The following is a 14,255-nucleotide window of genomic DNA, read 5'->3' as shown; positions in this document are numbered from 1 at the left end:
CACCGTGCTCACTGGAGCTCACAGCGGAGCCGAGGCTGAGCAGCCATCCGTCTGTGGCACAGCTGACCCCGCCAATGTTTCATGTAAGGACGTGGAGAGTGTCGCGCTCGCGTGGCCCAAGTATTCAGCTGCCTGGGTATTTGGGCCCTATTAAAATGCTAATAAAATGCAGCTGGTTACATTTTAATTTTTTTAATTTAATGAGTTTCCCCTCCATCTCCTCTCTCACGCAGCTTTAGTCTCCTTCGCCATTATGCCGGCAATTAGAATGGCATCATCGCTTCAAGTCGAGAGGAGAAGAAAAAAAAATGCAGGGTTGATGTCTCAATCAGTAATGACATGGCCCTTGAAGATATTGAAAATGATGTTTGTAGAGGGGTAGGGAAAATAAAAGTGCACGTAAAAAAGATTAAATGAGAATGAGAAATTAAATTAATAATCAGGCCGCATATATATCTTGGCTTTGTGCATCGTGTTTACAAACAGAATTAAATGGGCAGCTTTTAGTGTGAACAACTGCCACATCTGCGCTCCGTTCACTGGTTGGCTGTGCAGCCATGCAGATGGAGAACTGCCAGGTCTCTTCCATTAGCATTGGGAAAGGTTAAGCGATTCTGTCATTCCCTGGGCGCACGCCACGCTTTGACAGACTCAGGCTCAGGTGCCTGGCTCGACAAAAACGGGAATTTAATTCGGCTTGTTTCTATTTATTACCTCCATTACCGTTGGCTGCTGAATTTAAATGCGGCAGAGCGGGCGGGTAGGGTGGGATGGATTCCTGCGCAGATGGTGGTAATTGGATTGGGCCCGAATAGGAAATTGTGTTTGCAATCTGCATCTCTCGCAGTCTGGACCTTGCGATAAAAGCCCGTCTCCTCTCCACCGCCCCTGCAGGCCGAAACTGGTCAAAGGGGCACTTGAGTTGTTCTTAAAATGAGCGCACGCGCACATACGCGGGCACGCGCTCGTGCCAATGCGCAACGCAATGTGAGACAGGCTTAAGGATCCGCCAGGGTCTGGGGGCTTATCCGTCTTTGGTGGTTCATCCTGCCGTGTCCAGGCTGTAGATCTCAGCGATACACTTGTGCACGCGAGCAAGTTGTGTTTAAAGAGGCACGGGAGGTGCATCACTCCGTGTCGCACCGCCGCTGGCGACGCTCATGCTGGCCCACGGGCCGGGTGGGTGGGTGGGCGGGCGGGTTGGGGTTGCAGGGTGATATCGCCAGCGCAATGTGCGCGGCGGCGGGCGGCACAGCGCACCAGCAGGGGGGCTTCCCAATCTAAGCCTGGACTCAGGAGCTGCGAGGATGAAATCACCGCTAAGGGGAAGGCGCCCTCGTGAAACGTCGCACGCTTCGCCTTTGCTCGTTGATATTCCGTTCGCACTACTCTCGCCATCCCAGGTTCAGAAGTCAAACAAAGGCGGCGAGATTGAAGTAAACCGAGTGAACTCTATTACAGAATGCTAATCCAGTTGGCTTGAGACGCCGCAATCTCATCCTACTCCCTGAGAACGTTTGTTCAATGACCAGGAAACAAAGGAATGTTTTTTTACGCACAGCGTTAACCCCTTCTCGCAGAGCCTTCTCCATTCTCTGCTCTATTCTACCAAAGCAGAAGTTGCAGGCTCAATCATTTGGTCTGATTCAGTTCAGCTTTTGTTTACCATCCCCACAGAATGGCAGAAGAGCAACACTGTTGGTTACACTGTGTGCGAAGAGGCGATTACTAACCACTGGCCTCTTTCATTAACAGCGCACGGTGTCGGAGATGGAAGGAAGATCAGGGGAGAGGCACTTTTTTACATTTGTTAAACAGCAGCTCCGCAACTAGTTGACTTTGCACTTGTTACCAGTAAGGTGCTTATGCTGTCTCGAACGAGTATATTCACAAAATAGCCTGTTGTACCGACGTGATGCGTAAAGACTTTTTGCTCCAAAAAAAAATCCTCACGCAAGTATGGCTGGCTTTCCGTGGCGTAATCCAGTGCAGAGTCCCGCAAAACCCTCCGCGATTATTTTGGCACGATCTAAAATTGTATAAAAATTACATGCGGTCGATACCACCCCCACACCCCCACCACCCCCCCCCCCCCACCCCCGCTCATTGGCCGCATCGCAAGCCGTTCATCACGCCAGGGCTGTGCCGCAAGCACTGCATTTTAAACTTCCTCGCGGCTGGTGGCAGGTTTTGCTTTAAGAGATTAGCGTCAAGCCTGGGAGGTGGGTGGACATTTCTGGACCTCCTTAAGAGGCAGGGTTTGATTTTTTTTCCAGATGGGTGTGGAAAGTGCTGCTGTAAGGGTAAGTTGCGCCTGAAGAGCATTTATGGCCTACAGCTGGAGGCCTTATGTTGTCAGGCTGGGGTAATGTGAACAACAAAGTGGCCACATTTAAAAGTAACCGTTCTTGTAAAAAAACCAGAGCAATTATTGATCCCAAAAAAAAGACTCCAAAACCACATACCTAAATAATGGAGTGTTCTTTTGAGATTGCAGCAAGTAAAGTTAATAGGATTTGGGTTAAGCAGATGGCCAGTATCGTGCAAGCAGGTTATTTATGGAGCTTGGTCAGACCAATGTGAGTTATTGCTCAGAGAAATCTGGACCGTACAGAGCTAATGAAACACTTCCTAAATTACATACGCACGGTGTGTTCCTTTGAGCGTAGGGATAGTGCAAATTCAACGACGGGCTTGTGTATTCACTTTGTTTACAATTACCATATTGAATACCCATTGGGAAGGGGAGAAGAAAGAAAAAAATAAGCATTTTATTGAAGTTACGTCTCGCTGCGCAATTACATTTATATTTATAAACTTGGTGCTGTTACACGGAAAGTTTTAGGCCTGCAAACGTTTTCACCTTCTCAATTCCGTCATTTCCAGATGAAAAAAAAAAAACAAATGTCACCGTCATTGGATTAGGGAACTTCTTTGTGTAGTTCCTGCAGCTTACCCCAATGCACGGCACGTAAGAAACCATTGCTACATCTTGCAGCCCCTTCTCTACACTTAAGAGCTGTGGAGAATTTGGAGGCCTAGGTATTAAACCTGTCCCAAGACAAATGGGAGAGAAGAAACGATTTTGAATAAGCTGCACATATTTTCAAACTCGCTCTGCGTTTAATTTGATCTTTCTTGAAAGTAAAATATGCGCCAGGCTTTAATTAAATCTGTAACCGGACATTTATTGTAATCATAGCAATCGCCCAGCACAGAAATAATGTTTGCATTCTATTCCCCTGCAAGCTTAACATTGCAACATCAAACAAAGGGATGTTACAATGCTAATGTCGAACATACGCATACATTTTCTTGACTGAGAAAAAGAGCTAATAAACGAGGTGTTTTGAGGGCAAGTAAACAAACACGTCTGCATGACGATATCAAAAGCTGCAGAGTAGTGCAGCTTTTGCAGAGAGGGCAAGTTCCCCTGAGTATAGACACACAATCTTGATTTGAAGCTTTCGTGAATGCAGGAATCCATACTTTTGGTTCTTTCGGTAAAGTCACGTAGGTAGAAAAATAAAATAACATATTATTTTGAGATATATTATACGAGCTTTACTACCCTTGCTTCGCCCGGGACTTAATTCACCACGCCCGGCCGCCTTTATCTCTCCAGTGGCAATGTTCACACACCACACCAGTTAATTGTTTGAGGCTGAGTGGACCTAAGGACCTAGGGGAGGCCCAGGACCGGTTTTAAATAATCGTCAGCGGTGGTGGCCGTGAGCGGGAATCGAACTCGGGTCGCCGGGTTCGTAGCGCAGCGCGCTAACCACTACACTACAATGCGTCAAGTTTCCACATGCGCGGGTCACGTGACAGATGTGACGTCACAGCTCACTTGCTGTGCAAAAAATATATGCATTAATTGGCGCCCCCCGCCCACCCCCCAAAAAACACAAAAGTGTATTTTTGTAATGTTTGCATGGTGTACAGTCTGGAAAGTACCCACATGGCAAATTTCCAGTTTGTTGCATGTCGGGAAGTTCGCATTTTGAACAGACACACATATTCACAACTTTGCCTTTTATATATGTGGAAATTATATCATTTTTCATTTTATTTTATTTTTCTACCTACGTGACTTAACCGAAAGAACCACAGAGTATAGACATACACTCTTCCGTACTCCATTTCAAGCACAACACTATTACTTTTTCTTTTTGGGTGGCTACTGCGCCACGTCACAGCCACCCTTCAAAGGGGACTTCAGGAGAGGAATATACGCACACATCCACAATGTGTGTTGCGAGCAAGAAAAACAAATCTGACTCTCAATAATCGTCACTTTCATTTTACCTTCCTCCCACCTGCTAATTCGCATGGATTTCTGCAGATGGATGTCTTTGTAAATGGAGCTGAAAACTATCATCCACCCTCTTTCCCACCCCTCCTCACCTCTGATGGGTTCTGTGCATACTTAAGCCTTTTTGGACGGTGGGGAAATGATTATACTGATGATGACTACAAGATCCCGTCACTGTAGAAAACACGTGTCACTTGTTAAATAAAAGGCTGGTGAGGTTACGACTTCCGTACTCCCTAAATACAAACGCGACAAGAAATCCAATGTTTTGTTTTACAAGATTAGGCCAATGTGCAATGCTCTCATGGGCAAAACTGCTACACCACAATGAGCAGTTTCTCACCCACCACTTAAAATGTCCAATACGCTGTTGCTGTGCCCTACAGGACTATCAAAAGCAATATTTAATGTCACTTAAAAATAAAGCAGAGTGTTAGTGGAAAGGAAATACTGTTCAAATGTGAGTACTGTACTCTCGCCTGGATGGATTATTTTTACCCACTGAATCCCATCACATCAGAAAATAGAGAAAATTATTTTGCTCTAAGTCTGATTGAGTTAGGCGAAATCAATTCTGTAAAAAAAAATCGTTGGTTGAGTGATTTGAGGAGCCTATGGCAGTGCTACCCAAGATAAAAAATATATATACTGAACCAGACATGCCAAGCCCTAGATTATAATCTTATGCCCTCAAAAGGTAAGAGCTTGTCATTGTGGGTATTTGGTCTTTATGGTTTCAGCCTGGTTATGAATAACTGAACTAAACAGTCATAAAAATTGGTTTGCACTAACATCAGCTATTTTCGTGTGCGTTTCTTTCCTATTTTCTTTATTGTTGTACTTTTTTAAGCTATTGGTGTTGTCATTTTGGTGACCTGTGTCACTAATTCTATCTACTCTCCTGGTGTCTTGAAGATCTGGCCCGGCTAAACGAAATAAAAATTGAAACTTGAAACAGGCACTGCTCTGTGCGGCTTATTCAGCAGATATGCGCATAGCCAAAAGCTGAAGAGAGCATAGTGGAGTAGTCGTGTGAGATGGCGCATTGAAGGATGCCAGGTAATATACAGATTGTCGCAACTCCACTCTCTAAGAAATCAATATAAAGCCAATTGTCGAGAGATGAAATATTCTTCACAGCGCACTCGGCTGCCAAACATTTAAAGAGATGAAAGAGACAAAAAACAAAAGACATGCAAGTAACTTCTCACTCTGCAATCTCTCTTCTAGGAAACACGTTGTTTGCAAGCTCCGTGTGGACCTGTGTGCCCATGCTGTCTCAAACGTTGTTCATTTTCTACAACATCCCACCTCCTCTTTCCATACTTGGGCTCATTAGCACTTTCAACTGCTGCGGTAATAACGAGCACAGCGGGGAGTCAAGTCTGTCCATAAGATTTATTTTCATAATTCTTTTTTTTTAACCTCCCATGACGTCAAGAGTGAGTCAGCGGGGAGCGAAAGGTAAAGTGTTCGCACGTTGGCATGGTTGGGAGCACGTGGGCATCGCTCTGGCACGCATTTCCATCAGCATCAACGCAAAATGGGAACGGCTGTGCAGCTAACACCAATGTTGCTCCGCTTACCACATCTTTGCGGTTTCCCTGCCCACATCTTTGGTCTGTTTACACTCTTCTCTGCGTAATCATGAAACACGTCTTGGGCCGGCGTTCAAGCTCAAGGTCTGGTTACACGGGGACCTGGCTGACGTTAGCCTCGAATGGGTTCACGTGAAATGAATTATGCGGGGAGTGGCTTGGTGCCCGCTATTCGCGCGATTGCTGTGAATGCAGCAGCAATGGCACAGCAAACTGCACTCCGAGGACCCCCAAATGAAATCTAATAATGTGAACGGTGGCTTCGAGGTAGTTTTTAAGAAATGTCCAAAACCATTTTCCAATAGGTTGTAGATGTTGAGTAATGTCCTCTTCCTCAAATGCATTAGACTGACACAGAATCTGATCGCTGCCTCATTTACATTGCAGAACCTTTATAATAAAGTGCAAACAAAATAAATGTTAAATACAGTTTGTTGCAATGACGATGAATAACCCTTCACTTCAAACACCCTCACCTTAGTCAAGCACCTATGTCAACAGGGAACGTCCAATTTTAACTCTTCCAAGGCAAGCACGTATCATGCGCATATAACTATTAACTGTAACGGTTAGATTAATTTGATTGATCAGAAAGAGGAAGAAAATCTGTATTGGGCCGTGTAGTAGTGAGAGGGAATGGCTAGCTGAAGGAGATCATCGAGGGAATGTTATCGGGGGGAAATGCCGAGAGGAAGGAGGAGAATGGAGATGCTAGAAGAAGTTCAACAAGGACGTACATACAGATGTAGAGAGCAGCGGAGGACAGAGCAACACGGAGGAGAGAACTGACACGTGCAAGTTGTTCATTGCAAATGTGCAGGCATCCTGTGGATTCTCTGGTAGGTGGCAAGTTTGGCACAAATGGGCAGCTCCATGGCTGAGCGCAACACAGCGTGTGCGTGTTCACTAAAGCACAGGCCCGGTTCGTTGCAACACTCAAGCCCGTGAGAGATGCATTAACCACGCCCTGGGTAATCTTCAACGAGAAGACGCACACACGCAAGATCGCCCCTCTGTAGACACTTGGGCGCTGGCATGCAAACAAACGCATCCATCACACTTGTACGTGTCACTGTGCGAGAACGCAGACGGTAAGAAAGCAAACTGGGCTCAAGGTAATTTTAACAGCGCTGGGGACAAAGCCTTCCCACCAGGGGCACAGGCCGATTGCTATGTTTCATTTGGTTCTCAAAAGAGCCACTGAGATTCCACGTGGACTAGCTTTCAGTTTACTTTTCTACGACACGATAGCTGTCGCGCACTTTCACCAAAGTTTTGCCTTGGAGTTATTGCTATCGTGAGGACATTGCCTGCTATGTTAGCCACATGCACTCCATACAAGGTACAAAAAAAGCCCTCACTATTGACTCTTTCAAAGGATGATTTTTTTGTGTTTTATTTGCACGCAGACACAAACGAGCTGTGTCACGTGGCGGCAGGACCGTGCCGTGCGTGTGGCTGGGCTGAGCGAGAGGGCTGCTGCTGCTGCTGCTGCTTTACCTTGCCGAAGACGCTGTACTCCACGGCGATCTCACGGAAGAAAAAGTAGACGTGCTCCCCGTACTCCACAGCGTGAACAAAATGGGGCTCTGCATTGTGCCCGCACAAAGTGAGGGGACGTGGAGCCCGTGTGTGAGAAGGGGGTGGGGGGGGGGACGTACAAACATTATTGAACAGGGGGGCAATTACATACGCATGCATGGCACCTCCAAATTAGCACGGTTGGCTTCGTATGGTGCGAAAGAAGTTCAACATACAAAGACACCCCCCCCACGGCATTGCCTTACAGACTTTTTGGAGAAAGTGCTGCTATAGCAAGCACCGTTAAGGCTTGCACGGCACACGAGGGGGTGAGTGGCCAGCACAATGCCCGGCTGCCTTTGTCTCCTGAGTGGCGATGTTTATACACCGCACTAGGTACTCATTTAAGGCTGAGTCGACCTAGGAGAAGCCCAGGTCCAGTTTAGATAATCGTGATTGGTGTTGGCCGTGAGCCAGAATCGAACTCGGGTTTCCAGGTTTGCAGCACGTGTGCCCACCTCTGCGCCACCGATCCCCGCATACACACGCACGAGTTGTTAGTGTTTGAAACGCAAGCGTGACTGGTTGAGATGTTGCGATTTACTGTTGCCGGCGCTGCTGTGCGCTGGGCCTGCCAAACGATTACATGTGGGTGCCGTCTCACACTGCATTGCGTGCATAATCAAAGGTTTGCTTCACGGGGGCGTGTTGGCCTGCCCTACAGTGCATTGTGGCGGTGCGCGCGTATGTGAGGAGTGGTGGCGGAGTGGTTAGCGCGCTGCACTATGAACCCCGGCGACCTGAGAAAGCATAAGACAAAAGTGGGAGGGGGACACATAGCACCTGCCTCACATGATCAGATTCTATATAGTACGTCCTCATGAGGCACTGTATGCACGTCTTAAGAGAGCAGCAGCACATTGGATTAATAAATGCAATGACGGTGGCTCACTACCTGCTTGTCTCATGCAACTCATGTACCGCTCAATAATATGTCTGTAAGATGACAGGTTTTACAGCTAACGTGCAGCCACTCATATCTGCTCCACCACGAGGCATAAATTGGTCTCCGCGTTACTTTTAATTCATCTCGTTTCAATTTCAACCTGACCTTTTCAGAAGCAGAGCATGTTAATATCCCTACCGCTGCAGGATGTCTGTAGCTCATTTATGTGGTAAATGATGAGGAGCAGGGAGTGAGTGCTAGGCAGGGGTTTAGAGGGAACAAGGGGGAGCTTAACGGTGACAATGGGTGGGGACAAAACAATTGCACCTTTGAGCCACTTTGAGTCGTGCTTGATAGTTCTCAGTGTAGGACCCCCACCCATACTTCTGTACACGACTGCATCTATCGCCAGAAAGTCCGTGACCGTTCCAGAATACATCATTCCATCTGGGGAATAAAAAAATGAAAAAAACACGCGTACGCACTCGAGTCAATAACACGCGCACACCTGCCACAGCCACAGGGTCACAGATGTCAGCGCTATACCACTTTGCGGTTAATTGCTCAATGCATTATGTGGTCGCTTTGCCTGTGACGCACAAATTAATACGATGAACGCAACATCTGTCAGCGCGGAGCGCGTGCGCGGGATTCAGTGCTTTATGGGAAATTGCATTACATCATTGAGCGGGAAACCAGATTACATGACCGCGTCGTCCCCCGCCACCGTGCGCGAACGTGGCAGCATCTGTATTGTCAAATAAAACCACGTCGTAACTCTACCGACAAGAAACACGGACCCGCGCCGTTCACTAAGAACGCACGGGCCTGCGTCGCAACCCGGGTCGCTTCGCAGAAGGCAGCCTATTCAGTCGAGAGTGCTTGCAAAAACTTAATGCGCCAGACGACAGCCACCGGAACACGGCGAATATATCAGAAGCGTAAACATTACGGGGAGCAGTTTGACGAGGCGTGCGCAAATGTCGGGTGCTGACGTTCACCACGACCACGCGCGTGACGATCCGTCAGGAGGGGGAAGAAGCGAGAGGTGCTCACCAGAAAAGAGTGCCACGTTGCTCTGCCGTGAATCGTAGGGACACTTTGCCATGCCACTGATGTCTTCTCCTTCCACCTCCAAGGTGTCAAGCTGTGTATCAGCGAACACGAGAAAGGAGGAAGAAAACGGAGCAGTAGCACAGGTGAGAGAAAAAGCTTTGACAACTCTACAGTTGAAATCTAATTTTAAAAAATCGTAATGAAATCGGTGAGAGAAAAAAACACACACACATAAGAACTTCTAACCTGATAAAATAACTGCCGCTGCTGTCAAAATGCTGTTGTCAGTTAATTAGTTTACCTGGAATGAAATACGTTTTATCTGCAGTGAGGAGTGCATTTTGGGGCTGTGGGTACACGTTTTCGGGTGTTCACGTGTTCTTTGCCAAATTTGTTCAATTAGCTGAGGTTTAAGGTGTCGGATGAGAATTAATTTGAAAGGCACAAATTCGGTCCGGTGCCATCGGAGGTGAGGGCCACAGAATCACACCCCCCCCTTCCCCCGCCCCATTTCTCCAACACAGACATGCGCTCAGGTTAGCAGGCAGGCATCCACTTGGTTCATCATTCTAAGGGTGGGGGCGTCATGGTTTCTACTCCAGTCAATTTTACTCACAGATCCATCCACCCATGGTGAAGGCAGCCAGACTGACAGTTTCGTCTCATCCACACTTTGTTTCAACCACCACACTGCAGGTCACCTCACTTCTCTTGCTGCTTCTTTGCTAGTACTGCTCCACTTTGGAATTCCCTCCCATTGTATCTTTGTTCCCAAGCTTTTAATAACAACAATAAGAACCATTCACAAATCAAGAAATATGTTAACTATTGTGAATTATAACTTTGAAAATGCAATTTTGTTGCGAAGTCAATGATGTTTTTTTCCCATCCTTTGGGCCTGTGCTAGGCAATAGTGCAAAAAAAAGTGAAGAGAGGGTTGCTTCCACTACTCTAACATAAAACCGAAGTCCTTAACCGAACCAACGCGTGCAAACTCACGTCACGAGGCACAGGGCCCGTGTTCACTCATCGTGATTAAATCTAATTTCCCTCTCCTCTCTGCCAATTTCTTATTACTAATACACACTTTTTAAGATTTGTTTTTTTTAAACCTATGATTTAATTTTTAGATAGCACAACTTTGCAATTAAGTTGACCTTGCGGCATGCAAGATAACAAAGTGGCTAAAAAAATATGGTTCCAAAATAACCCAAGAGCTTTTATCCAGATTAAGTATGCCATTTAAATGAAGTACAAAAATAATGCTAAATGATGGGGCAGTTTTAAAAAAGTGACTGCTAAATTGATTTGATAATGAGCAAGGAAATTATTCTATCAAGGTCACATAATTATGTGCAACAGTAAATTATGTGTCACAGAATTAATTATCAACTCATGTGGGCACGCAACATTTATTTCACATTTACATACACCAACGTGTGACAACACATAAGCCAAAGTATTTTTAAAGCAAAGGAAATGTGTATTTTTTATTTAAACTCCATCTACCACACCACAAAAGGGTTTAACAAACCACAATAGATATATATCCAGCTGCCAAAACGACTTTGTGGCCAAATAATGATGAAGTACGTTCATATTCCCTGACACTGAACGCAAACGCATTTGTCTTCAATAAGGCTGAGAGCACATTAACGGGAACGTTATGAAAAATTCTGGCAGGGTGATTAAATGCGAAATAATTAGCATCGTAGCAGAATCGTTTAGGTGTACAACAGGTGACATGGCTGGTTTTAGTGGGGGGGGGGGACTGAAAGTTAAATGCATGACAGCTGCCACACCTGACTTCACTCACACAATGCACCACGACAAAACCCCGACCTTCTCCTGCCTTCACGGGACGCATCCCTCACCAACTGTCACCCGCCGGCCCATTCGATCTGACATTTGATACTCATTCCTTGGTCAGGAGGCAATTACCCACTTAATTCTTTCCAAAGAGCCCCAGAAAAACTTATCTGAATGTAGGTTGCCAAATGTGCGGAGAATCCGGCGCTGAAATGAATATATATTTGGACCAAACCTCTCTGGTGATTTTATGAATTTAATCAACTTTAATGTTACATGCAACAAAATAAATCGCAGATGGTTTTCAAGCCGACGAGACACTTGGGAGAATTTGCTTGCACGTTTTACATTCGATGGTTACACGGTGCAATAGTGCCTGGTTTCTCAGGTGATAACACCTTAATTCTGTGACATAATTAATCCTAGACACACCTACAGGAGGCTCGATTAAGAATTCATTAGATATGTTGTAAATTGCCCTGTTCCAATTTCATAAATCTACGAGGGAAACGAAATACCTTCTGGAAAGGTAACTTCAGAATTTTTTTTTACGGATAGCTTATTAGTTTAACTGAAAGTCATTCTTTAAATGTGTTTTTATCTACAATCAATTTCTTTTTATATTATGCCTATGGTCAATAAGCAATATGGAAGGAGTATTGCAATGACTCTGATCTATATAACAAAGTACATATATTTTGTTTTCAGGCCATGTTCACTTGCCTTATGTACAATTTATTGAATTTCCAGAAGTCTCCAATTGCTTCAATTATGGTTGTACATTTATGGGAAAGCTGCCATGCAGGGAGTTAGGTTTTGTTCAGATTTTGTATCATAAATATTTACTCTTTATGAATAAGGGTATTCAAAACGGCATTAAGTGCCTGCATGCTGCGATTCATTGCACTCTCTCCTACTGTGCATCTATATTTCTGAAAAGTGCTGATCTCTGCATTTGAACAAATTTGGTTCCATGTATATTCTATGCCGGAGGCAATTAACACCGCTATTGTAAACACTACACGTCAGCAATTCCAGCACCTTCACCGCTATTGCTGTTGTCACAACTTCCGTTCACCACCATCAACACTATCATCATCCCCAACCACTGACATTTTAAATGAGCTAACAGCGCACAGAGCAGCAGTCTCAAGCAATACATGTTTTTCATGTGCAGCGACATTTTTTTCCTCCAACCTCTTAAAAAATAGACACAAAGGAAACAATAGCCACAAAGGGTGACCTTCTCATGGTTCTGTGCCAGAAACAAGGAAGCATTCAGCTCGACGTTTTATTGTTTGTTTGATGTACATTAATCCTCTTTGCCATAACAAAGACATCAACGCAGCCTTTGGACCACTGAGCCCCCATGTAAGCTAATCCCTATTGAGGCAGAATGGCTTCTTGGGTAACATCAAGGCCGGTTAACCAATGCGAAACCGTTGCAAGTGTTTATTAATTTCTCCTCGGTTAACTTATCCCCGAAGCATGTGGTTTATACATTTTTCATAAGACCACCATTTTAGAAGGTTGCATAATTTCCTGTGAAATTTATTAATTTTTAGCCATGGATGCATTAATTATTTGGCAACAAATTCACGAGCTAACCTGAGGTTATTCCTTTTTTTTATACGTGTATAGTACACGAACAGCAGTTTTGATGATGCGTGTGCAAACAGTTTATTTGTTTTTTGTTACAGTTGCTTTTATTGCCACTGCAGATGCTGAATTAGACAATTCGTCCATCCCCTGACCCCCAACCCAGCACCGACCACAGAGGACAAAGCCAGTGCAAAGATAACCCAAGTACAGAGAAAGTTTATCTTCTTGGTTCTTTTGGTAAAGTCACGTAGAAGGGAAATAATAAAATAATAAAAATAAAACATAATAAAATAATTCTCACGGTTTATTTGTTTTTTGTTACAGTTGCTGAGAATTATTTCATTATGTTTTATTTTTATTATTTTATTATTTCCCTTCTACGTGACTTTACCGAAAGAACCAAGAAGATGAATCCCTGCAGTCACGAAAGCTTTAAATCGAAATTTAAAGCAAGTTTATTTTGAATTAATGGCAACATCACAGGGCCAATGATCTGGTCAGCAACTTCAAGGGGTTTCTCCACATTCATTTGGCGAGGCAGATCAAGGACAGGTACGACAGTGGGGATGGCCATTTTACTCACGGTCCACTTTAGACTACTCAAAAACTTAACAACGTGTACGCCCATTTCTTTAACAGTGTATTTCTTTTTGGTTGCTAATAACACACAGGCTGAGGGATCAAAGTAAGCCTAAAGGCACAATTTGTTCTGCGTTTTTCAGGAGGAGATGCTCATTAGTAGGACGCTAAACAAGCCTCATGCCGATAGAATTGTGTCTACAACACAGTCGAAGTTAATTTAATTTTCATGTGCCTTTTGTTAATTAATTAATAACATGCCACAGACATGTGTACACTTTGTGCTATGGATTGACAGGACTTCCTAACGTGTGTATCTGTGATACAAATATGCTATGTTTAGCGATAACACTGTTGGGCAAGTGCTCTCAGCGAGCACCTATTAAGGCCAGCAGAGAACCCCAGGGGGTTGGTGTGACCAGAACTGCACCCAGTCATTTGCAGGTGGTTAGTGCACCGCTCTATAATCACCGCTACAGGGTGTGAGTTCAACTCCTGGCCACATGAGACACGAGTGGTAAATGGTATATAAACCTGATCTGGGATACCCCTAGGCCGATTCAGCCTAAAACGAACAACGTACGTGATGGAAGACATCCTGCAACTCGCTGCTCAATCCATGTGATTTATTGAACTTATCATGACCTGGGATCATGGTGAGCTTCAGGAACGATGTTTTGTGTCTTGGTTATACTCCCCATCTCATCTGTACTGACCTGATCGTTCTATTTCTCTTCATTCCAACCGTTAACGTAACGGAATAAGTTGCAGGAAGAAAAACCAGTCAAATTTTCCACGAGCATTTCAAACCGCGTGTCACAGATTCAAA

General features: G+C 44.8%; 1 protein-coding gene across 1 annotated transcript in view; it reads right to left on the bottom strand.

Annotated features, from left to right (window-relative positions):
- LOC133354218 (semaphorin-6A-like) overlaps nt 1-14,255 on the bottom strand; it is a 159,315-nt gene that overhangs the window by 59,073 nt on the left and 85,987 nt on the right. Inside the window, 3 exon segments of the mRNA XM_061570885.1 lie at nt 7,414-7,502; nt 8,708-8,827; nt 9,437-9,527. Coding sequence (XP_061426869.1) covers nt 7,414-7,502; nt 8,708-8,827; nt 9,437-9,527 — 300 coding nt within the window.

The sequence above is a fragment of the Lethenteron reissneri genome, chromosome 46 (assembly GCF_015708825.2).
Source record: "Lethenteron reissneri isolate LAM-NWPU_2019-01 chromosome 46, ASM1570882v1, whole genome shotgun sequence".
Classification (NCBI taxonomy): Eukaryota; Metazoa; Chordata; class Hyperoartia; order Petromyzontiformes; family Petromyzontidae; genus Lethenteron; species Lethenteron reissneri.
This window is presented reverse-complemented; position numbering and strand designations above follow the sequence as displayed.